This window comes from Bos indicus x Bos taurus, chromosome 17, assembly GCF_003369695.1.
Source record: "Bos indicus x Bos taurus breed Angus x Brahman F1 hybrid chromosome 17, Bos_hybrid_MaternalHap_v2.0, whole genome shotgun sequence".
NCBI lineage: Eukaryota > Metazoa > Chordata > Mammalia > Artiodactyla > Bovidae > Bos > Bos indicus x Bos taurus.
Genome location: NC_040092.1, coordinates 65,021,366 through 65,044,709, shown reverse-complemented (window position 1 = coordinate 65,044,709; position 23,344 = coordinate 65,021,366). Strand labels below are relative to the sequence as shown.

The window sequence follows — 23,344 nt, the reverse complement described above, 5'->3', positions numbered from 1 at the left end:
GCTCCGGCCGCACAGCGCTGACTTACAGAGCGGCAGCATCACCAGGCAGGCACAGAGCCCTGGGCCCTCCCAAGGCAAGCAGCTGGCAGCCGAGCCCTTGTGGCCACGGGGACAAAGACTCAAAAAACGGTCCGTGTTCACACACTTCTTTAGAAGCCTTTGGCTCATCTGTGCCAACCGGGTCCTTAATCACAATAACCGCAAAGGTGGCTGTATCTCTGTGAACAGGTAAGGCAACCGAATGAGTTTACTTCACTGTGTGACGCCAAATCGACACTGTAGTAAAACAGGCGTTTGATTTTGAAGCTAAATGGATCTATCTTGTCAGCTCTCCTCTCGCCTCTCCGTCGCCTGAGGTTGGGGGGAGTCTGTAAATGTGCCTCTATTCAGGGGCTCTGCATGTGATGCTAATTTCCAGGGACATATATAAAATAATTCACATCACCAGTACCCCAAGAATGCACCCAGACTGGAGCTAAAATAGAGTCCAGCACTCAGGGAGCCTGCACCTCTCCAAAGTCATCTTCTTCACGCAAGGCACCGCAGAGCCTCTTCTGGCATGCACTGTAAGCGACTTAGCCCTGGGCCTCCGGCCGTGTTATGTGTCAAATATTAAGTGGATATTCCAACAACATTTTTTCCACCGCTCTTTATTTTCTTGGCTTGCTGTATGCTACTCAACAATGCCTAGTATTCTGTGCACATACTGAAGGTTTTTGTTGGGATGTGGGAGCTATTTGTTTCCCAACCTCTGACTATGTCTGTAAAAATGTCTTTGAAGGAACAATCCACTTTTTAAAGTAAACCATCCTCAGAAGCAAAATGGAACGGTGCACAAAAATCTTTACAAATGCTATCTTCCTACTTCTTAAACAGCCCGTATGTAATCACTGTTTCTAATATATAAAGATGCTCTCTAGGTTACATTTTCCAGAAAAATTATTTCTAAACACAAGATGAACATCACTTTTCTCTCGAACTGTACTGAACTTACATTATTCAACCACCCACCATTATTTATGTTAAGTGATTCATGATTTTAACTCCAGATAATTTACATATGAATCATTTCCTGGCAGTATGCCAAGGTTTTGTGTGTGAGAATAAATGACAAAGAAAACTGCCAACTTGGCAAAGGATGCAGCCTTATCCTTGGCCAGGGTGGTTTTTAACATCTAAAAGAGAGACAGAGCCAGAGACAAATGGATTTGGGGAATAAACAACGCTCCCAAACCAAACGATTCTTCTTGTGTCCAGTCTTTCCCACCTGTGTCCTTTGTCTCATTGAATGAACCTGGATGTCCGGAGCAGAAGGGCATTCTGCCCTGACCCTCCCTCCTGCATCCTCCTGCCCAGCTCATCAGTCACCCATCGCCACCAGGCCTGCCTTCTCAGTAGCCTCAGAATACATCCATTCCCTCTTTATCCCTTTTGCCCATCTTTTTTCTAGGCCTCCAGGCATCTGCAAAGGCAATTTTGTCTGGAACTTTCTTTCCCCACTTCTTAGTGAACTCCTACTTATTCCTCAGAACCATGGGGGAATCTCACCTCCTCCAGGTAGCCTCCCCTGCTTAACCACGGCTGGGATAGGAAACCCTCGAATTTGTCATAGTGCCCTGCGCTTACTCCAGTCACAGGTCTCACCCTGCTGTCTTGAAGGCCTTTGTTTACCTCGCTCTCCAGCAACCAGCACTGTTCATTCTTGAGTAAACACATCACACACTGCTCACTGTTAAAAGTTTTACAGCTGGTATCTATATTGTGGGGTGAGTACCGCTGAGGATGATACAGTGAGAGAGATGAGATGTTCAATAGTTATATGTGATGAGTGTGGTTGGTTGAATAATGGCCACACAAAGTTATCAGGTCTTAATGCCTAGAACTTGTAAATACTACTGTACTTGAGGGGAAAAAACGTCTCTGGAGATATGATTAAAGCCACTGCAACAAAGAAAAAACTGTAGATTTTCTGGGTGCCATTACAAGTGTCTTGTAGACAGAGGCAGAGGGAAAGTTCACAGTCAGAAGAAGAAAAATAAACACAAAGAAGAGAGGGAGGTGTGAAGCTGGAGGCGGAGTTCGAGTGATGTGGTCCTCCAAGGCAAGGAATACTGTCAGCTACCAGAGGCTACTTAGAGTCAAGGAACAGATTTCCCCCCACGGCCTGCAGAGCGAAAGTGGATTTCAGAGTTCAGCCCCTGAAAGAGTGAGAAAAATGCTGTAAGTCATCAAGCTGGTTGGAAAGTTATTCCAACAGCCTCAGGAAGATAATATAGCATACATTTAGATTTTTGTCCTGCCCTGACCCATAACATGTAGATAATGAATGCAGAACTCTGGGGAGAAAAGGAGGGAAGGGCCACTTCTAAGCACACTACAGAAAGCGCCAGGCTTCACACATTGTGGGGATTCAGTAAATATTTAGAATGATTATCATTTAGAATATTAGGCATAGAAGAAGTCTTAAATTTATCAACATCATAGCCTTCTCAAAAGCCTCCATAAATCTGGCCCCAAGGTAGATCTTGCAAAAATCTCCTACTTGGTATGTAAATCAATGAAGTCAGAACACTCCCTCACACCATACACACACACACACACAAAACTCAAAATGGTTTAAAGACTTAAATACAAAATAGGGCACCATAAAACTCTGAGGAGAGGACACAGGCAAAACATTCTGACTTCAGGTCAGTCCCCCAAAGCAATAGAAATAAAAGCAAAAATAAACTAATTAAACTTATAAGCTTTCATACAGCAAAGGAAACCATAAACAAAATAAAAAGACAACTTACAGACTGGGAGAAAATATTTGCAAACAAGGGCTTAATTTCCAAAATATATAAACAACTCATACAATTCAAAATAACAAACAACCAAATCAAAAAATGGGCAGAAGACCTAAAAAGACATTTCTCTGAAGAAAGCTTACAGATGGCCAATAGGTACACGAAATTGAGCTCAACACTGCTAACTGTCATAGAAATGTAAATCAAAACTACAATCAGATATCACTTCACACCAGTCAGAATGGCCATCATTAAAAAGTCTATAAATAAATAAATTCTGGAGAAGGGTGTAGAGAAAAGGGAACCTTCAGACACTGTTGGTGGGAATAAAAATTGGTGCTACCACTAAGGAGAACAGTATGGAGGTTCCTTAAAAAAACTAAAAGTAGAGTTACCATATTATCCTGCAATTCCACTCCTGGACATATGCCCGGAGAAAACTCTAATTCAAAAAGATACATGCCCCCAGTGTTCACTGCAGCACTTTTTACAATAGTCAAGACATGCTGCTGCTGTTGCTGCTGCTAAGTCACTTCAGTTGTGTCCGACTCTGTGCGACCCCATAGATGGCAGCCCACCAGGCTCCCCTGTCCCTGGGTTCTCCAGGCAAGAACACTGGAGCGGGTTGCCATTTCCTTCTCCGATGCATGAAAGTGAAAAGTGAAAGTGAAGTCGCTCAGTCATGTCCAACTCTTAGCAACCCCGTGGACTGCAGCCCACCAGGCTCCTCCGTCCATGGGATTTTCCAGGCAAGAGTACTGGAGTGGGGTGCCATTGTCTTCTCCAGTCAAGACATGAAGGCAACCTAAATGTCCATCACCAGAAGGAAACCTGGTGCACATACACGATGGACTATTACTCAGCCGTAAAGAGAAGGAAATAATGCCATATGCGGCAATGCGGATGGACCTAGAGATATCACTAAGTGACCAGAGTCAGACAAAGACAAATGTGACACCATACGACATCAAACACTGGGGTGGGTTGTCATTTCCTCCTCCAGGGGATCTTCCTGACCCAGGGATCAAACCCGGGTCTCCTGCATGTGGGCAGATTCGTTACCACTGAGCCACCAGGGAAGGCCCAAGTCACTTGTATGTGAATCTAAAATGCGACACAAAAGAAATTATCTACGAAACAGAAACAGACTCACAGACATAGGAAACAAACTGGTTACGAAAAGGGAAAGCGGGTGGGGAAGGGATAAATTAGGAGTTTGGTATTAACAAACTAGTACACCCCTACTACGACCAGGTCCTACTGTAGAGCACAGGGAACTCTTTTCACCATTGTAACAACCTATAATTTAAAAATACATATGTGTAATTGAATCTTTTTGCTGTAAACCAGAAAGACAACATTATAAATGAATTCTACTTCAACTTAAGACAATCTCCTACTTGGAAGAACCCAATCTGCTTCCCATCTCCTGGGCCCCTGCTCAGGCTGTGCTGACCGCCTCTAAGGCTCTTCTGTCATTCCTGCCCATTCAAGCCCCACGTGTGCGAGTGTGCATGCTCAGTCATTCAGTCACGTCGGACTCTTTGTGACTCCATGGACTGCAGTCTGCCACTACCCCACTGCTCTAGTTCAGCTCCAATGCTTCTTGCTCTAAGGCATCACCACTGAGCATCTGCTTCTCTCTCATCTGCTTCCCTGCACTCCCAAAACACTCTTTACAGAATTGGTATTAATTTGTAGGTTAAATCACCTTGTTCCTAGCACAGAATCTCACACAAACATCAGATGTTAGATAAACAGTGAATTAATCTAATAACACTCATACACATTACAGAAAAAGCAAATAGAAAGTCGGAGGTTAAGAATTTTCCCCCAGGTTCTTATTACAGGAACAAAGGCAGAAATTGAACTTGGAGGAGGAACATGATGGACTAACCCAAAGATCCCATCACTGCTGTCTCTGTGTGACTTCTGGGAAGCTCTCTAATCTGTATTTCTGTTTCTTTATCTGGAAAACCAATACATCTGTTTTGCAAGTCATTAAAGGTAATGTGCAAAATTCCTAAATGTCTAAGCCTTGGTAGATAATACACTTTGATAAATGGATAGATAATACATTTTGGATAGACATTACATTTTGATAAATGGCAGATATCATTTTCAGCATTATTACTTTTCTGTGTACATCTCACAAAGCAGAGGTAATGAACAATGCCCCCAGGAGAGTGTCTTAATACCTGCCCTAAGATTTTGTTTTAAAAAAAAATTCTCTACACCGTTTTTTCCGAAGAATAAAATTCAGTGGAAAAATCTACTTATTGAAAACAAGTATGAGATGAACAGATACAAACTACTACCCATAAAACAGACATGCAACAAGGATTTACTGTACATCCTATAATGACCCATAATGAGATACTGATATAATCCGAAAAGAAATAACTGAATCACTTTGCTGTACACCTGAAAGCAGCACAATATTGTAATCAACTATCCATTTTTTTTAAAGTTTTGAAATTATAATTTTATACAATGTGGAAATAATTGCTCAAGTAAGCAAAATAGAAGGATGAAAACTAACTATATGAGCATGAATTATAAAAATACAATGACATTCAATAACGAGGAAAAACAATACCTCAATTTTTTTTTTCTTCACCCAAATGTTTGAAGTGACCTATTCATTTGTCTTAACACTTGGTGTATCAGACTGTATTTTTTTTGCATGAAGATCCTTTTTACTACTACTGACACTAGAGATCTCTTCAAGAAAATTAGAGATACCAAGGGAACACTTCATGCAAAGACGGGCTCGATAAACAACAGAAATGGTATGGACCTAAGAGAAGCAGAAGTTATCAAGAAGAGGTGGCAAGAATACACAGAAGAACTGTACAAAAAAGATCTTCATGACCAACATAATCACGATGGTGTGATCACTCACCTAGAGCCAGACATCCTGGAATGTGAACTCAAGTGGGCCTTAGGAAGCATCACTACAAACAAAGCTAGTGGAGGTGATGGAATTCCAGTTGAGCTATTTCAAATCCTGAAAGATGATGCTGTGAAAGTGCTGCACTCTATATGCCAGCAAATTTGGAAAACTCAGCAGTGGCCACAGGACTGGAAAAGGTCAGTTTTCATTCCAATCCCAAAGAAAGGCTATGCCAAAGAATGCTCAAACTACCGCACAATTGCACTCATCTCACACGCTAGTAAAGTAATGCTCAAAATTCTCCAAGCCAGGCTTCAGCAATATGTGAACCGTGAACTTCCAGATGTTCAAGCTGGTTTTAGAAAAGGCAGAGGAACCAGAGACCAAATTGCCAACATCCCCTGGATCATCGAAAAAGCAAAAGAGTTCCAGAAAAACATCTATTTCTGCTTTATTGACTATGCCAAAGCCTTGACTGTGTGGATCACAACAAACTGTGGAAAATTCTGAAAGAGATGGGAATACCAGACCACCTGATCTGCCTCTTGAGAAATCTGTATGCAGGTCAGGAAGAAACAGTTAGAACTGGACATGGAACAACAGACTGGTTCCAAATAGGAAAAGGAGTACTTCACGGCTGTATATTGTCACCCTGCTTATTTAACTTATATGCAGAGTACATCATGAGAAACGCTGGACTGGATGAAACACAAGCTGGAATCAAGATTGCCGGGAGAAATATCAATAACCTCAGATATGCAGATGATACCACCCTTTTGGCAGAAAGTGAGGAGGAACTGAAAAGCCTCTTGATGAAAGTGAAAGTGGAGAGTGAAAAAGCTGGCTTAAAGCTCAACATTCAGAAAACTAAGATCATGGCATCTAGTCCCATCACTTCATGGGAAATAGACGGGGAAACAGTGGAAACAGTGTCAGACTTTATTTTGGGGGGCTCCAAAATCACTGCAGATGGTGACTACAGCCATGAAATTAAAAGACGCTTACTCCTTGGAAGGAAAGTTATGACCAACCTAGACAGTATATTAAAAAGCAGAGACATTACTTTGCCAACAAAAGTCCGTCTAGTCAAGGCTATGGTTTTTCCTGTGGTCATGTATGGATGTGAGAGTTGGACTGTGAAGAAAGATGAGCATAGAAGAATTGATGCTTTTGAACTGTGGTGTTGGAGAAGACTCTTGAGAGTCCCTTGGACTGCAAGGAGATCCAACCAGTCCATTCTGAAGGAGATCAGTCCCGGGATTTCTTTGGAAGGAATGATGCTAAAGCTGAAACTCCAGTACTTTGGCCACCTCATGTGAAGAGTTGACTCATTGGCAAAGACTCTGATGCTGGGAGGGATTGGGGGCAGGAGGAGAAGGGGACGACAGAGGATGAGATGGCTGGATGGCATCGCTGACTCGATGGGCGTGAATCTGAGTGAAGTTCGGGAGTTGGTGATGGACAGGGAGGCCTGGCGTGCTGCGATTCATGGGGTCGCAAAGGGTTGGACATGACTTAGTGACTGAACTGAACTGAGAAAGCTGCTTAAATTTTAATCAGGTAAACAGTATTCTTTCCATCATAATTATTTTTAAACTTTTAATGAAGAAATACTTTAATTCAATTGTTTAGAACCTGGCTCCCCAAATTATGACACATTCTGCTTAAATCACACAATATCAGATACTAAGAGTAACACCCACTTCCATATGGAGAAAAGTCTCAGCAGTTGAAAATGTAATCAGATTGTCGGCACGATAGGTAAAAACACACAGAATTATTTAAAGAAAATTAAATTTAGAAAAACCTTATTCAAAGAAAAGAGAGCATTTTGCACAGACTCTGCTACATTAGCTGTCACAGTGTAGTAAAAAGAAAAAAAAGTGTATGACAAATGTGCCTATTGGATTTACATTCTGGGGCTCTGAGAAATTTTACGGAAATTATTTTAGGTTTTCTGTTAAAAATCCACAATTTTGTAAATGTCTGATGAAGAATAGTTTTACGAGTTCCATAAATATAAGACCACTACTGTCACATCAAGTCCTCCTAGTAATAAGTTCTGAATCCCTCTGGCCTATTAATAATATTAACAGCTAACATGTGTTAAACTTTTGCTATATACCGGTACTTTTCTACAAATCTTACATGCCTTAATTAATTCACAATAACTTATATCTTAAATATTATTAATAACTGCATTTTATTAGTTATTAGGAAGAAACAGAGGCACAGAGGGGCTAATTTTCCAAGGTCACACAGCAAGAAGACACATGATTAAACTTAATATATTATCTGTCTAGAGTAGTGTTCTTCAGCAGCAACGTGATCCACACATGTAAATCTAAATTTTCTAGTAGCCATGCTAAAAAAATATAAAAAGCAAGTAAAATTTATGACTTATTTAACCCCAAATATTCAAGATACTACTATTTCAACATGTGATCAAATACAAAAGACATTAAGTATCTTACATTCTTCTTTGAGGATTAAGTCTTCACAATCTGTTCTGTGCTTACACTTAGCAGACATTTCAGTTCAGACTAGCCACATTTCCAGTGCCAGGAGCTCCGAGCGGGCCGTGAGTACCAGAGCCTGCTCTCTCACCTGCTAGCTAGCTACCAGAAAGGAACCTAAGAAGGTCTTTGTCATCATTACTAGAGAATATTTATCTTTTCAAACATAGTTAAAATACCAGTAATCTAGCAGCATCCCATCTTTTTTTTTTTCCCCCAACTGGATCTTGAGAGGGGGACAGATAAAAAAGTTCATCCACTTGGAGAGACAATCCACGTGTGTGCACATCCTGCATCAGCTCTGGTTATTACTATCTTTCCAAGGATGTCTGTACAGCAAACATGCTTGGAACACAAAGATGGTGTCTGCCCTGGCCGGGAGGCCACATCTGCTTCCTGACCACGGTAACATGTCCTCCTCTGAGGCAGAGCTTAGCGAGGATACTGGTGGCGCCATCCTAAGACTGGGGGGTTCCTAAGCTTTGGGATCCTCCACTGTGACACAAACCCGCTATGGGCCTTGGGAGTTAAGAGGAACCAATGCCAGCACGGAGCTCACGCTACCTGCTATGCCGTGAGTAAGTGCTTTCTTGTCTCTGATCCAGGAATGTTGTGTCTTCTGCCACATCTATCAAGCTAGAAGGCTAATTTGTTAGTCTGAAAGTAGGGTCAAGTCTCAGACCCCTCACTGTTCTTGACACAATTTTGTGTTACTAGGTTCTGAAATAGCCATCTCCCAGAGAAGAGAACTTACATTTTTTGATGGTTAGGACAAAGATTAAATCAAGTTACTGTTTTAGGATTAAGGTTTCAGAAAAATGGCAGGAAAAAAAAGCTTGATATGGTTTCCCCGAGTACTACCAGCAGTTAATTCCTGTTTTTAGCTTATCAAATTGCCACTTAAATTCCTTCACCACAGTAAACAGCTGTAAGTGTTTTCAGTTTCTTTCACAAAATAGTTACATATACTGTACCTTTCCACAACATTTGGCTTTGTCTATAATCTTCAGGGCAAACTCCTTTCCGGTTGACCTATGAATAAACAGAGGAAGGCCATTTAAAGACATACATCAAAGACACCATCCTTCCTGATTTCCTCTACAGCAGACTCTGGGAAGAAAGACTGGCTTCCTCCTCTATACCCCAGAGAGGATGCTGAGTGACTGGGGTCTGGGAGAAAAATACCCCCAAAAAGATTTTTTAAAAACCCACAAAGCCACACTATCAATCTCCTTTTATAAATATCAATCATTACAATATTACTAAGTAACTCACATATTTAAAATAGTTAAATTCTGTTGCATCAGAGCTGGACGAAAGATATTTTTCCACACTTAAATCTCAAAAATAGTTCTCTTAGGAGACAGAATAAAATTTAGAAAAATGAATCAAAGTAACAGAAAATTTTCTTTTATCAACATCTTTACATGAATCTATTAGTCCATCAGGCCACAATTCAAAGCTGAAAAGTCCTTAGACTTTCACTATCCATTTCTCAGTCAAAACTCCAGTGACGATCTGGTGCCATTCCACCCCCACCTCTAAACACCCCAGGCTGGTACTGGAGACATCATTTCCTTGGACACAAGAATCTGGGTGATGTTATTTAACCTTTAATCACCTTTAACGTCATTTAAGCTGAACATGCCAAAAATACATCTTTCAGAATTCAAGAGAACAGTTCAAGAAAAAACACTGGTATTCTTGGAATGCATTAGTTCTCCCAATACAAGCTACATTTGGTAGGGGGCCATAGTACACACTGATGACCTACCTTGGAAGAATAACTTTTATCTAAATTAGTATATGGTATATATAGCAGTAAAGAACCCATCTTCCAATGCAGGAGACTTAAGAGATGTGGGTTCAATGCCTAGGTGGCAACCCGCTCCAGTATCCCTGCTTGGAGAATCCAGGGACAGAGGAGCCTGGCGGGCTACAGTCCACAGGGCTGCAAAGAACTGGACACGACTGAAGCAACTCAGCACGCATGTATGCATGTATATATAGTGTGTTAGTCACTCGGTCGTGTTCACACATATGCGTACAGAGTATAAACCTGCTTTCTACTTTAAGAGATGAATCAGGTCTCATCCATGAGCCAGACAGAAATGGGAAAAAATACGATTCATTAAAAAAAAATAAAATCTACTACAGCACACCTGTGGCAGGCTTTGTTCTCATGCTATAGTTGTATTAATTCATTTAATCCCTGCAGTGAAAGTGAAGTCGCTCAGTCACGTCCGACTCTTTGCGACCCCATGGACTGTAGCTTATCAGGCTCCTCTGACCATGGGATTTTCCAGGCATTAGCCCTGGAGTGGGCTGCCATTTCCTTCTCCAGGGGATCTTCCCAACCCAGGGATCAAACCCGGGTCTCCTGCATTGTAGACAGACGCTTTACCGTCTGAGCCACCCCCTCATTTAATATTTAATTTCATATTATCAGTGGTTCAGAATACATGAGTTCTGACTTTATTCAAGATCAGAAACAGCCAACTTTTGCACATATTAAAATAATATTTCTGCTTTTCCAGCCTTATTTTAAGGTCTTGATTTCTCAAATGGTAAACAATATTAAAACTGGAAAAGATTCAGATTAGAGTCTTTGCACTTACAGGCTGTTTTTCTAGCTGTTCTAAGTGGTAATTTTTGTTGTACGGGGTGGGCAGGAGGTGAGTTTTCCAGAAAGTTCTGGTAACTGCAGTTTTTCTGTTTTGCTACATCTTTGGTGGAGGTTTACTGTTCATTATATGATATAGAAAGCAGCTCCTTGTCTTCCAAGCTCCTTTACTTAGCTCTGGTACACAGACTGTTGCCCAAGCAACAGGCATCTAAAATATGACTTCTAAAGGCTCATTAGAAATCCTAGGCAATATTTGGTTTATGTTATGGGGAAGGGCTCAGACAGTAAAAAATCTGCCTGCAATGAGGGAGATGCGGGTTTGATTACTGGGTCAGGAAGATCCCCTAGAGAAGGGCATGGCAACCCACTCCAGTATTCTTGCCTGGAGATCCCAGGGACAGAGGAGCCTGGAGGGCTACAGTCAAGCTGCCTGTGAGCACGCAAAACCACTCATCCCTAGGGTGGAGTCTCTGAGAAGGCCTTCTGTTCATTCGGGTAAGAATAAGTTCCAAAGCAGAAATGTACGCATCAGTGAACAAGCGATTATCTTCCTTCACCTGTCCATGCACTCTTTGACGACTGCAAAATTGCCGTCTCCAATAACTTTCCCAATTTTGTATTTCTCAAGAAGAGTTGACTCAGAGCACCTGTGTCCATCCACACCTGCAAAAAAGGATAAACGCACATACTAATGAACAGGTCACATTTCACCTTGATGTTTACATATTTGTAAAATAACAAATCTAAATGCACTTCTATATCTATAGTAAAACTAAAAATCCTCTGAGCATATTTTCTTAATAAAACACCAAAATCACCAATTTCCTTTTAACCTTGTTGGCTGGAATCAGAAACCAACAAAATCAAGAAGACTCTTGAGAGTCCCTTGGACTGCAAGGAGATCCAACCAGTCCATCCTAAAGGAAATCAGTCCTGAATATTCTCATTGGAAGGACTGATGCTGAACCTGAAACTCCAATACTTTGGCCACCTGATGAAAAGATCTGACTCATCAGAAAAGACCCTGATGCTAGGAATGACTGAAGGCAGGAGGAGAAGGGGACGACAGAGGATGAGATGGTTGGATGGCATCACCCACTCAACGGATATGAGTTTGAGCAAACTTCAGGAGTTCATGATGGACAGGGAAGCCTGGCATACTGCAGTCCATGGGGTCGCAAAGAGTCGGACACGACTGAGTGACTGAACTGAACAAATTCCTGAAACATCAGCTGAAAATAAGTGGTCAACTTTGGGTAATAGGGAAGTCTAACTAAAACTGTAAATTTTTTGTCAATTCTGGGGAAAGGGGAAGTGGGTGATGGTGAGGATTTAATCTTAGACATTTTTTTTCTCAAGATTTTCTAGTAAAGAAAATTCTGGCCAGTCATGAATTAAGTTAAGTTAATGCCAATTTCTGGCTCCAAGTTATCTCAAAAAGAAGGTGGGGGGAGGGGCAGGAAGAGGAAGTGGTTAAGACTGACCACTTTTTACAATGCATCCCCAAGTGGACTGTACACAGCAGACATCAAAGAAAAAAGCCTACTTACATTATCTAAGAAAAACGAAAATCTACATTTAGGAATTGTAGGCAGATTCAGTTCAGTTCAGTCACTCAGTCGTGTCCAACTATTTGCAACCCCATGAACTGCAGCATGCCAGGCCTCCCTGTCCATCACCAACTCCCGGAGTTCACCCAAACTCATGTCCATCGAGTCGATGATGCCATCCAGCCATCTCATCCTCTGTTGTCCCCTTCTCCTCCTGCCCTCAATCTTTCCCAGCAGATTTCCACTAAGGAAAAATAATGGAAACCCAGAACTAAAATTTGAAATTGGGATTGCTTAATTAACACAGATGTGACCCCTGACAACTAAGGCTGAGAAGGTTAACTGGGGTCATGATCTCTTGGCTGTTTAGAGAGACCACCACACAGCACACGTGGGTGTGGGGTCCACCAAGCTCACGTGGATGGCTTCCTCTACAAAAAAGCAAACATGGAGAACTACCTTCAGGACTCATGCAACGATCAATTTCAGGCCCTCCGTTGACATTGGAAGAAGATCGGCCATGCGCAGAAACCTGCTGCAAAAGGACAGTGCTCGTTATTTATTCAGCCTATTGACTCTGTGGGTAAGTTTCCGCATAGAATCATATAGAAATAGAGGGAGCATCCCCTTGCTTCTCATCTCACCCTTCTTCCTATACACAGTCCCACTGATACAATCCCTTAGACACAGGACTTTCAATTGGTATCATGAAAACTGACACCATGCTCCTCTTCAATACTGTGTTACTTTTGATCTCAATGACCTAAAGAAAAGGAGACTTTCATGGCATCATCGATGAACAAGGTAGTCACCCACAGCACAACACCCTCCAGAGGGTTCAATACCCAGACAGCAGCCCTGGCCCAACCAACTCCTTTACCATCCTAAGACAGTAGGAATTCCTCTGCAGCATCATCAGGATTTTTTTTTTTTTAACTAGGAAACAGGGAAATAAAAGATAAAACTAAATGATAGGTTCCCACCTAACAAAAAGCTGAAGTCCCGGTCTAACACAAATATCTCTAAATTTTTCGGTAAACTGAAAAGGCAGAAGAACCAGAGATTAAATTGCCAACACTCACTGGATCATCAAAAAAGCAAGAGAGTTTCAGAAAAACATCTACTTTTGCTTTATTGACTATGCCAAAGCCTTTGACTGTGTGGATTACAACAAACTGAGGAAAATTCTTTAAGAGATGGGAATATCAGACCCCTTGACCTGCCTCCCTCCTAAGATATCTGTATGCAGGTCAAGAAGCAACAGAACTGGAAACAGAACAAAAGACTCATTCCAAATTGGGAAAAGAGTATGTCAGGGCTGTATATTGTCACCCTGCTTCTTTAACTTATATGCAGAGTACATCATGAGAAATGCTGGACTGGATGAAGCACAAGCTAGAATCAAGACTGCCGGGAGAAATATCAATAACCTCAGATATGCAGATGACACCACCTTTATGGCAGAAAGTAAAGAAGAACTAAAGAGCCTCTTGATGAAAGTGAAAGAAGAGAGTGAAAAAGTTGGCTTAAAGCTCAACATTCAGAAAATTAAGATCAGGGAATCTGGTCCCATCACTACATGGCAAACAGATGGGGAAACAGTGGAAACAGTGAAAGACTTTATTTTGGGGGGCTCCGAAATCACTGCAGATGGTGACTGCAGCCATGAAATTAAAAGATGCTTACTTCCTGGAAGGAAAGTTATAACCAACCTAGATAGCATATTAAAAAGCAGAGACATTACTTTGCCAACAAAGGCTATGGTTTTTCCAGTGGTCATGTATGGATGTGAGAGTTGGACTGTAACGAAAGCTGAGTGCAGACGAATTGATGCTTTTGAATTGTGGTGTTGGAGAAGACTCTTGAGAGTCCCTTCGATTGCAGGGAGATCCAACCAGTCCATCCTAAAGGAAATCAATCCCGAATATTCATTGGAAGGACAGATGCTGAAGCTGAAACTCCAATCCTTTGGCCACTTGATGTGAAGAGCTGACTCATTTGAAAAGACCCTGATGCTGGGAAAGATTGAAGGCAGGAGGAGAAGGAGACGACAGAGGATGAGACGGTGGCATGGCATCATTGACTCAATGGACATGAGTTTGAGTAAGCTCTGGGAGCTCGTGATGGACAAGGAAGCCTGGCATGCTGCAGTCCATGAGGTCGCAAAGAGTCGGACAGGACTGAGTGACTGAACTGAACTGAAACTGAAAAGGGTTTCCCAGATGCTCAGTAGGTAAAGATTACATCTGCAATGCAAGAAATGCCGGCAGACATGGGCAGGGGAAATCCCCTGAAGTCGGAAATGACAACCCATTCCAGCATTGTTGCCTGAAGAATCTCATGAAGAGGAGCCTGACAGTCTACAGTCCATGGGGTCACAAGACTCAGACAAAACTGAAGCAACTGAGCACACGCAGGTAAACTGGCTCTGCTTATGACACACACGCTCGTCATCGTTGTTCTCGTTCAGTCGCTTAGTCGTGTCCAACTCTTTGCGGCCCCATGAACTGCAGCACGCCAGGCTTCCCTGTCCTTCACCATCTCCTGGAGCTTGCTCAAACTCATGTCCATCGAGTAGGTGATGCCATTCAACCATCTCATCCTCTGCCGTCCCCTTTTTTTCCTGCCTTCAATCTTCCCCAGCATCAGGGGATGCTTTTCTAATGCATCGGCTCTTCGCATCAGGTGGCCAAAGTTTTGGAACCTCAGCTTCAACATCAGTTCTTCTAATGAATATTCAGGATTGATTTCCTTTTCCTTTAAAATTGACTGGTTTGATCTCCTTGCAGACCAAGAGACTCTCAAGAGTCTTCTCCAACACCACAGTTCAAATGCATCAAATGATAAAATATGCGTCATTATTTACTATTATTTTATTTTATGTATTATTTATTATTCTGTAGGCTTATGGAATTTTTTTTCATAATTTCCAAGGGCTATTACACCTCCCAACTCAATCTTTTCTCTTTCTTAAGTTTCTTTCTTTTCTTAAAAAAAAAAAACTTTTAGGAGTTTACATGGTCAAAGGTCTTACCAAACACTAAGAAGTAATTCTGGCATTTTTTGCTGCTGATAGTTTACACGCTTGTGCCTTCTTCATCCCTGCATTCCCTGTGTGCACCACAGGGCCGGGGGAACACACCGCTCAATTCACACTTGCTAAACAAAAACACAGCCAGCACAGGTCCAGGGCAGGGACCCATCCACTCACGGCCCGCAATCTGGAGACCTGAAATCCACTCGGGTAAAGCGGGAAACCTCACAGAGTCTGAGTTTCGTTCAATCCAGGAAAACCCAATACTTATAACATTCCTTCAAACAGGACCATCCAGAAGTTCTTTGGAGATAAAATACAAGCCTCAGCAATGACAGGCATATAAAAACTGAGCTGTTTCCTCAGATTTCACATAAGCATACCTGTGTGGATGGTAAAACCAGGAGTGGTGTGTCTTGTTAGGAAATCCAAGGCCACTGAAAACCAGCACTGAGATGCACCAAATTAGCGCTGCCCTGAGGAATAAGCGCGCCTTTCCTAAGCGCATGTCCTGCACTCCGACAGGTGAGTGGTCCTGCAGAAACATGGGTGTGTGTGTGTCCCTTTCTGGCCACCTTCACCTGACGAGAACTGCAGGTGGCTGAACAACTGGCTCCTCAGAACTCACTCACTCTTTCCTCATAACACATGTCATTGACAGACAAAGTTTTTCAAAATTTAGCCTTTTTGCTTGTTTCCTGCTTTTTTTTTTTCCCCTGCTAAAACTGAAGGCAATTCCAAATTCAGCAGGAATTCATGCTAGAATGTTTAAAAGTTAGAATTTAAAATCCAAGCCCCAGAAGGTGGCATGAAGGGAAGCTGGAATGAAAACCACAACATTCCCTGCAGCATTCGTGGATACGGCAGCCACTCCAGTCCGGTGGTCCTCAGCTTCTGACAACGCCACCAGAGGCCGCCTCAGTCACTGCCAGTCTCCCCCCGCCACGATTACTGCCAGAGCAGCTCTTCCAGAAGAGACTTCTGATTCCGACCCTAGGATCCCAGAACCCCACTGGGTCTTCAGAACCAACAGAACAACCCTCAGGTCTTCATCCCACCTGACAATGAGGGAGACATAAGAAACCTGGGTTTGATCCCTGGGTTGGGAAGATCCCCTGGAGGAGGGCATGGCAACCCACTCCAGTATTCTTGCCTGGAGAATCCCACGGACAGAGGAGCCTGGTGGGCGACAGTCCATGGGGTCTCAAAGAGTGAGACATGATGGAGTGACTAAGTAACAACAGCAGCATTGTAAATCATTTAGCACAGTCAACGACGTGTAGCACTAACTCAACATTAGTTATCAGTATTTTTCCTCCAAACGCCTAACATAGGGCCTTGAAATGAGTGTATGAGAAAGGCTTTTGAATTGTTGAGTGTACAATGGCTACAAGAGATGTTTCTATATAATTCACTCCAAGTCACTTCTCTCTTCTAATCCAACACTTGCTAGATTGAAAACTGTCACTCAAGGAAATAAGAAATCCAAATTAAATTCATATCAACTGGATCCTTAATGAACAGTATGACAATGCAAAAAAGATATGACACTGAAAGATGAACTCCTCAGGTTGGTAGGTGCCCAGTATCCTCCTGGAGAAGAGCAGAGAAAAGCTCCAAGAAGGATGAAGAGGCTGAGCCAAAGCAGAAACAACGCCTGCCTGTGGGTGTGTCTGGTGGTGAAAGTGAAGTCCAATGCTGTAAAGAACAATATTGCATTGGAACCTGGAATGTCGTCCATGGTAAATGGGAAGTGGTCAGACAGGAGATGGCAAGCGTGAACAACAACATTTCAGAAATCAGTGAACTAAAGTGGACCAGAACAGGCAAATTTAATTCAGAGGACCATTACATCTTCTACTGTGGGCAAGAATCCCTTAGAAGAAATGGAGTGGCCCTCATAGTCAACAAAAAAGAGTCTGAAATGCAGTACTTGAGAGCAATCTCAAAAACGACAGAATGGTCTCTGTTTGTTTCCAAGGCAAATCATTCAGTATCACAGTAATCCAAGTCTAAGCCCAACCACTAATGTCAAAGAAGGTGAAGCTGAATGGTTCTATGATGACCTATAAGACCTTCTAGAACTAACATCAAAAAAAAAGATGTTCTTTTCATCACAGGCGACTGGAATGTAAAAGTAGGAAGTCTAGAGATACCTAGAGTAACAGGCAAGTTTGGCCTTGGAGTACAAAATGAAGCAAGGCAAAGGCCAACAAAGTTTTGCTACGAGAACGCACTGGTCATAGCAAACACCTCTTCCAACAACACAAGAGAAGACTCTACAATGGACATCACCAGATCGTCAATACTGAAATCAGATTGATTATATTCTTTGCATCTGAAGATGCAGAAGTTCTATACAGTCAGCAAAAACAAGACTGGGAGCTGACTATGGCTCAGATCAAGAACTCCTTATTGCAAAATTCAGACATAAATTGAAAAAAGTAGGAAAAACCACTAGATCATTCAGGTATGACCTAAATCAAATCCTTAACTATTATACAGCGGAAATGAATAAATTCAAGGGATTAGATCTGATAGAGTGCCTGAAGAACTATGGACAGAGGTTTGTAACACTGTACAGGAGGCAGTGATCAAGACCATCCCCAAGAAAAAGAAATGCAAAAAAGCAAAATGATTGTCTGAGGAGACCTTACAAATAGCTGAGAAAAGAAGAGAAGTGAAAGGCAAAGGAGAAAAGGAAAGACATACCCACCTGAATGCAGAGTTCCAAAGAATAGCAAGGAGAGATAAGAAAGCCTTCCTATGTGATCAATGCAAAGAAATAGAGGAACAATAAAATGGAAAAAACTAGAGATCTCTCCAAGAAAATTAGAGATACTAAGGGAACATTTCACGCAAAGATGGGCACAATAAAGGACAGAAACAGTATGGACCTAACAGAAGCAGAAGATATCAAGAAGAGGTGGCAAGAATACACAGAAGAACTATACAAAAAAGACCTTAATGACCCAGACAACCATGATGGTGTGATCACTCACCTAGAGCCAGGCCACCCTGAGTATTCACGGAAGGACTGACGCCGAAGCTAAAGATCCAATACTTTTGCCACCTGATGCCAAGAACTGGCTTGTTGGAAAAGACCCTGATGCTGGGAAAGACTGAAGGCAAGAGGAGAGACTGAAAACAGAGGACGAGATGGTTGGATGGCATCAACGACTCAATGGACATGAGTTTGAGCAAGCTCCAGGAGATGGTGAAGGATGGGGAAACCTGGCGTGCTGCAGTCCAAGAGATAGCAAAGAGTTGGACATGACTGAGCAACCGAACAACAGGTTCTTAGTAGAATAAAGGTAAGAAGAACGTCATTTGGGGGGAAGTTTCATATCTCAAAAGGTAAACAGAAAGATGCTTTTTGATCCCAGCTCACCTCTAGGTTACAGGGATGGGGGGGTGGACCGTCGATGCCCGGGGGAGCAGCAGTGAACAGTGGCCTGGCTGACCTGCCTGTCTATACTTCACAACCCAGGACGGGGCCGCCCCACACCCTCGGGGCACAGCAGGCTGGGTCTGGCCTTGGGCACTGGGCAGGAAGCACCTCCCTTCCTAGCACTCAGAGCCTGGGGAGTGTGCAGGGTGCAGACCCCACCTCCGCCGCTGCCTGCCTTTGCCCTGCTCTCCTCTAGGCCTGCCTGCTTAGCTCTCCTGGAAGTGGTGACCCTCTTCTCACAGGTCTCTTCCCTGAGCTATGTGAGTTAAGTTAGTTCATCACAAACTGATGTGCTCTGTGTGACTCAAGGGCTCTCTAAGAGAGAAGTCCGAGAAAGAGGCAAAAAATGCAGGCATCTTTACCTCCTTGTACATGTTCACACGGACGGGTGACTCGCTGGAGTACTGACTGAATTCCCGTCAACCTCAGTCACATTCTCAGTGTTTCTTTTGATTAAATTCTCATTCACACCGATCCTGATTCCCAGCGCTTACAAACTTGGTTGGTGTTGGGATTCAGAGGTGGCAAGGGGCAGAAAAGATACCCGGATACAGAGCCAGGGGTGGAAGCTGACAGCGTAGCGACCAAAACAAGAACTAGGCTGACGCGGGCCTGAGAGGCGGCTCGGGGACAGCGTGAGGCCGCAGGGCAATGCAAAGGGCTGTTTCCAGGTGTACCTGACAAAGGTCTCACTAAACCGCCAGGAAATGCACTCTCTCAGCAAAGGCTGATGGCAGGAAGAGCAGTGTTCTAAACTCTCCAACAGAATGATACATTTTTTCAAAGTGCTAAACCTCCAGCATTTAAAAAATAAGAGAGCTAACAGAAGTGACATATCTGATTACCTGTCCAAACATGTTCCTTTACTTGGGGAAAAAAAAAAAGCTTTCATGAGGAAAATGAAAATGCATACAAAAAATGAGGGAATCATAACATTATAACACAGCTCAACAGACAGAACATGATTAGATGCAGGGACAGTTTTCGTTCCCTCCATCAGCAACAACCAGTGCCGGATTTTTAATGGATGCAAAGATTAGGGCTACGGTCTTTAGAGCCTGGAAGTTTACAGTCTAATGAAGAGGCATATGTGTACATGCAAAACCCTTCCTGGAAACCTCACTGTTCCAGAATGCGGTTCTTTCTGATGGTTTGTAACCCGTGCACGGGAGCTGTTTCGCTACATCACGAGTCTGCATTTGGCACACCTAAATCCCACCTCTACCCTCTTAAGTTTGACCTCCCAGCCTGGTGCTCAAGAAGCCAAGAAAAGCTGGGTATTCACCAAGATCTCTGGACAGATCCCTGGCAAACATGAAGTGCCCATTGTTACATATAAGGCACTCCTGGTGCCCCGAGAGACATGCAGACAAAGAGGAAGGAAAACAGAAGGGCAAAAACAAGGACTACAAAATCCCCTCCGTTTACCGGCAGAATGTATGGACTTTCCAGTCCCTGGCAAGAGAACTATTCTCTTATTGAAGCAAGGAGAGAATAAAATACAGCATTCCTGATTAAACCTGTCCTGTTTCTATTGTCCAACTAAATGTTTTTATTAAAATCTCTTAAAATGCTAATGTGTTTCATGCTTCCATCAGCAGCCAGGATGCTGAGACAGCATGAAGACGCTGCCTGGGTGCTGCGTGTGAACGAGACGCTCTTCGGTAAAGTGTGAACGGATGGTGGGGATGGTAGGGAGCATCTGGACTCTTTCAAGATATTTTCCATAATTACTAACTGGTTCAAAAAGATGCAATACACTTCTCTGGTGGTCCAGTGGTTAAGAATCTCTCTGTGAGTGCAGGCGACACTGGTTCAAACCCTGGTCCAGGAAGACCCCACATGCCTTGGGGCAACTAAGCCTGTGCACCACAGCTACTGAGCCCGCGATCTGCAAGAGAAGCCACCACAATGCGAAGCCTGCCCACCACAATTAGAGAGCAGCCCCTGCTCGCTCCAATTATAGAAGGCCTGTGCACAGGAGCAAAGACCCAGCACAGCCAATAAATAAATATATATATTTTTAAAGATGCACTGATGTTAGAGGTGGGGAGAAGAGGGGACTTGTCTCCTGATGAGGTCATAGAGGGTGAAGAAGGGAAGTGATGGAAAACACCGAAGACCCTGAGAGTGCATTCTCTGTGCCCTCCACCACCACTGGCCTTCTCTCTGGCGGCAGCAGCCCCAGTTTTATGAGTAAGGAAGGAAGGAAACTGCACCAGAATCCACTTCTGCTAAGAACTTTAAAAAAAGACTTGAAAACAGAGCAAAAAAAAAATCTATAAAGTGCCCTCAACTGCTAGCACCATTTAAAAGAGCATTCCTGGCAAACTGAGTACATCTGATGACATGCCAGCTTTCCACATTTTTAGCAAAGAAGTCAGTGTCCTACAGTAAATTTCTTTGACAAGTGGATTATTACTATTTCTATGAAATTTAAAGAGAAATGTTAAATGCTATATTAAAATTGTGAACTTTTGTTCATAAACACGCAATTCTCAGGGGGAAAAAAGAGGCAAAAATAGTTCTATTAATGCTGGTCCCTACTTCATTGTGGTTTTCATAAAAAGAAGCATGTGAACAGAATCTAGCAGATACACTTGTGTAGAGAGTTGACTTTCTTGAATGCATCTTGGAAAATGGCACTGTGATTTTAAGTGGCCTGCTGCAGGGGTCAGAAAACATCTGTAAAGGGTCAGAGAGTAATATTTTAGCCTTTGTGGGTCACGTGGTCTTTGTCACACCTACATACCTCTGCTGTTGTAGTGTGAAAGCAGCCAGAGACCAAATAGAAATGAATGAGGATGGCTGCGTTCCAATAAAACTTTATTGAGAAAAACAGGCAATGGGCCAAATTTGGCCACAGGCAAATAAATCCCTAGTAAACAAGAACTTTCTTAGGAAAGCTTTCCCTCCAACATAATTCTTACACTTTTAAACGCAAGCAGCAGTTCTCTGTCCTTGGCTGTGTATTAGAATTCCCAGGGAAGATCTGAAAAATTCTGTTGCCAGGCTGCACCACAGATTAAAGAATCCTTGCATGTAGGGCCCAGGCCTCAAGATATTTTTAAGCTCCACAGAAGATCTAATGTGTAGCTACAGTTGAGAACCTCCATGGAGGAAGTTTCTTGCGGTAATTATAACTGATCGTTCAGCTACCTGAACTTCTCTCTGTCACTCATCCAGTAACCTAACCACTGTGAGTCATCCATAGCCCAAGGAGAATTTTCTCTTTGTAAGTAAAGGAAAGAAACTCATTGCAATTTATTGAGTGCCTACTCTGAGCTAAGTCTTAAAATGAATACTTTTATATCTTATGAATTAGGTATTATTTCATCTCCATTGATCTGTGAAGAAACCAAAGCTCAGAGAGGTTATATATAACTTGCCCAAATGGCACAGCAAATGTTAATTCAGGATCTAAACTCAGGTCTGGCTGCTGAGCCCAGGAGCTCTTTGGCTAGTCTCACATTACAACCTCGAATTCCTCATGAAGTCTTGCACCCAATACAATTCACTGATCAAAATATTCATTGCGGTATATTTAGAACATGCTTTCAGGTTACATAACTATAATCACCTTCCTATAATTTAGTCAAATAATATCTAAGTCGATAAATAAATACACAGCCTTTCCTCATATAAAGAGGTCTTCAGAAAAAATTTTCTTTAAAATGATGACCTCTGAAATGCATTGGAAGATTTTTTTTTTTTTTTTAAATCAGGATGCTACATTATTACTTGTACTGATAAATAGATTTGCTTCCATTATCATTTTTGTGGTGTTTTTAAAAACTATCAGAAACATCAGTTCCATTAATCAGAAGGAAAATTAGTGTAAAGCAGGCATCCATTTAAAAACAGAAGCTTGGGGCTTCCCTGGTGGCTCACTGGCAAAGAATCTGCGTGCCAGTGCAGGAGACATGGGTTCGATGCCTGGTCTGGTGGGGTCCCATGTACCTCAGAGCAACTAAGGCGGTGCACCACAACTACTGAGCCTGTGCTCGAGAGCCCAGGAACCACAACTGCTGAGCCCTTGCACCCGGGAGCCCCTTCTCTGCAACGAGAAGCCCAAGCACTGCAACTAGACTGCAGCTCCCCCTCGCTGCAATGCAACTCGAGAAACGTCCATGCGGCAACGAGGACCCAGCACAGTCAAAAATAAATAGACACAATTATTTAAAAAAATAAAAAGAGAGGCTTTATCACTTTCATACTGGATTTGTAATAATGTACTCTGAAATACTTCAGTATTAGTAATGAGATATGAGAACAATTAATCTGAATCAGCACCTAGAGATTCATAACATACAAAATATTCTGAGCTACAGCCATACCTTAGCCTTGGTCTCACTTGGCACAATCAGTGGAACCTGAGACCTGTGACGGTTAATGCTGGAGACCAGCAGTACACAGAACCCCACCGTCTGCACATGTACATGGTTTGGGACAGGGGCCAGCTCAAGTCCATGAAGGTGTAAT

The 23,344-nt window shown here is 42.6% G+C and overlaps 1 protein-coding gene across 9 annotated transcripts in view; it reads right to left on the bottom strand.

The window, feature by feature from the left end:
* The window catches only part of DCLK2 (doublecortin like kinase 2), a 188,746-nt gene that overhangs the window by 24,671 nt on the left and 140,731 nt on the right, over nt 1-23,344 (bottom strand). For 6 of the 9 annotated variants that reach the window (XR_003506140.1, XR_003506139.1, XM_027513414.1 and 3 more), the window contains 3 exons: nt 12,837-12,912; nt 11,385-11,490; nt 9,176-9,233 (listed from right to left, as the gene is read on the bottom strand). Coding sequence is in view for 7 of the 9 variants with exons in the window: in XM_027513414.1 (XP_027369215.1) it covers nt 9,176-9,233; nt 11,385-11,490; nt 12,837-12,912 (240 nt within the window). In the remaining 2 variants the exon portion in view is untranslated. The remainder of the gene's footprint in view (nt 1-9,175; nt 9,234-11,384; nt 11,491-12,836; nt 12,913-23,344) is intronic. The other 3 variants (XM_027513415.1, XM_027513417.1, XM_027513420.1) reach the window with 1 other exon arrangement.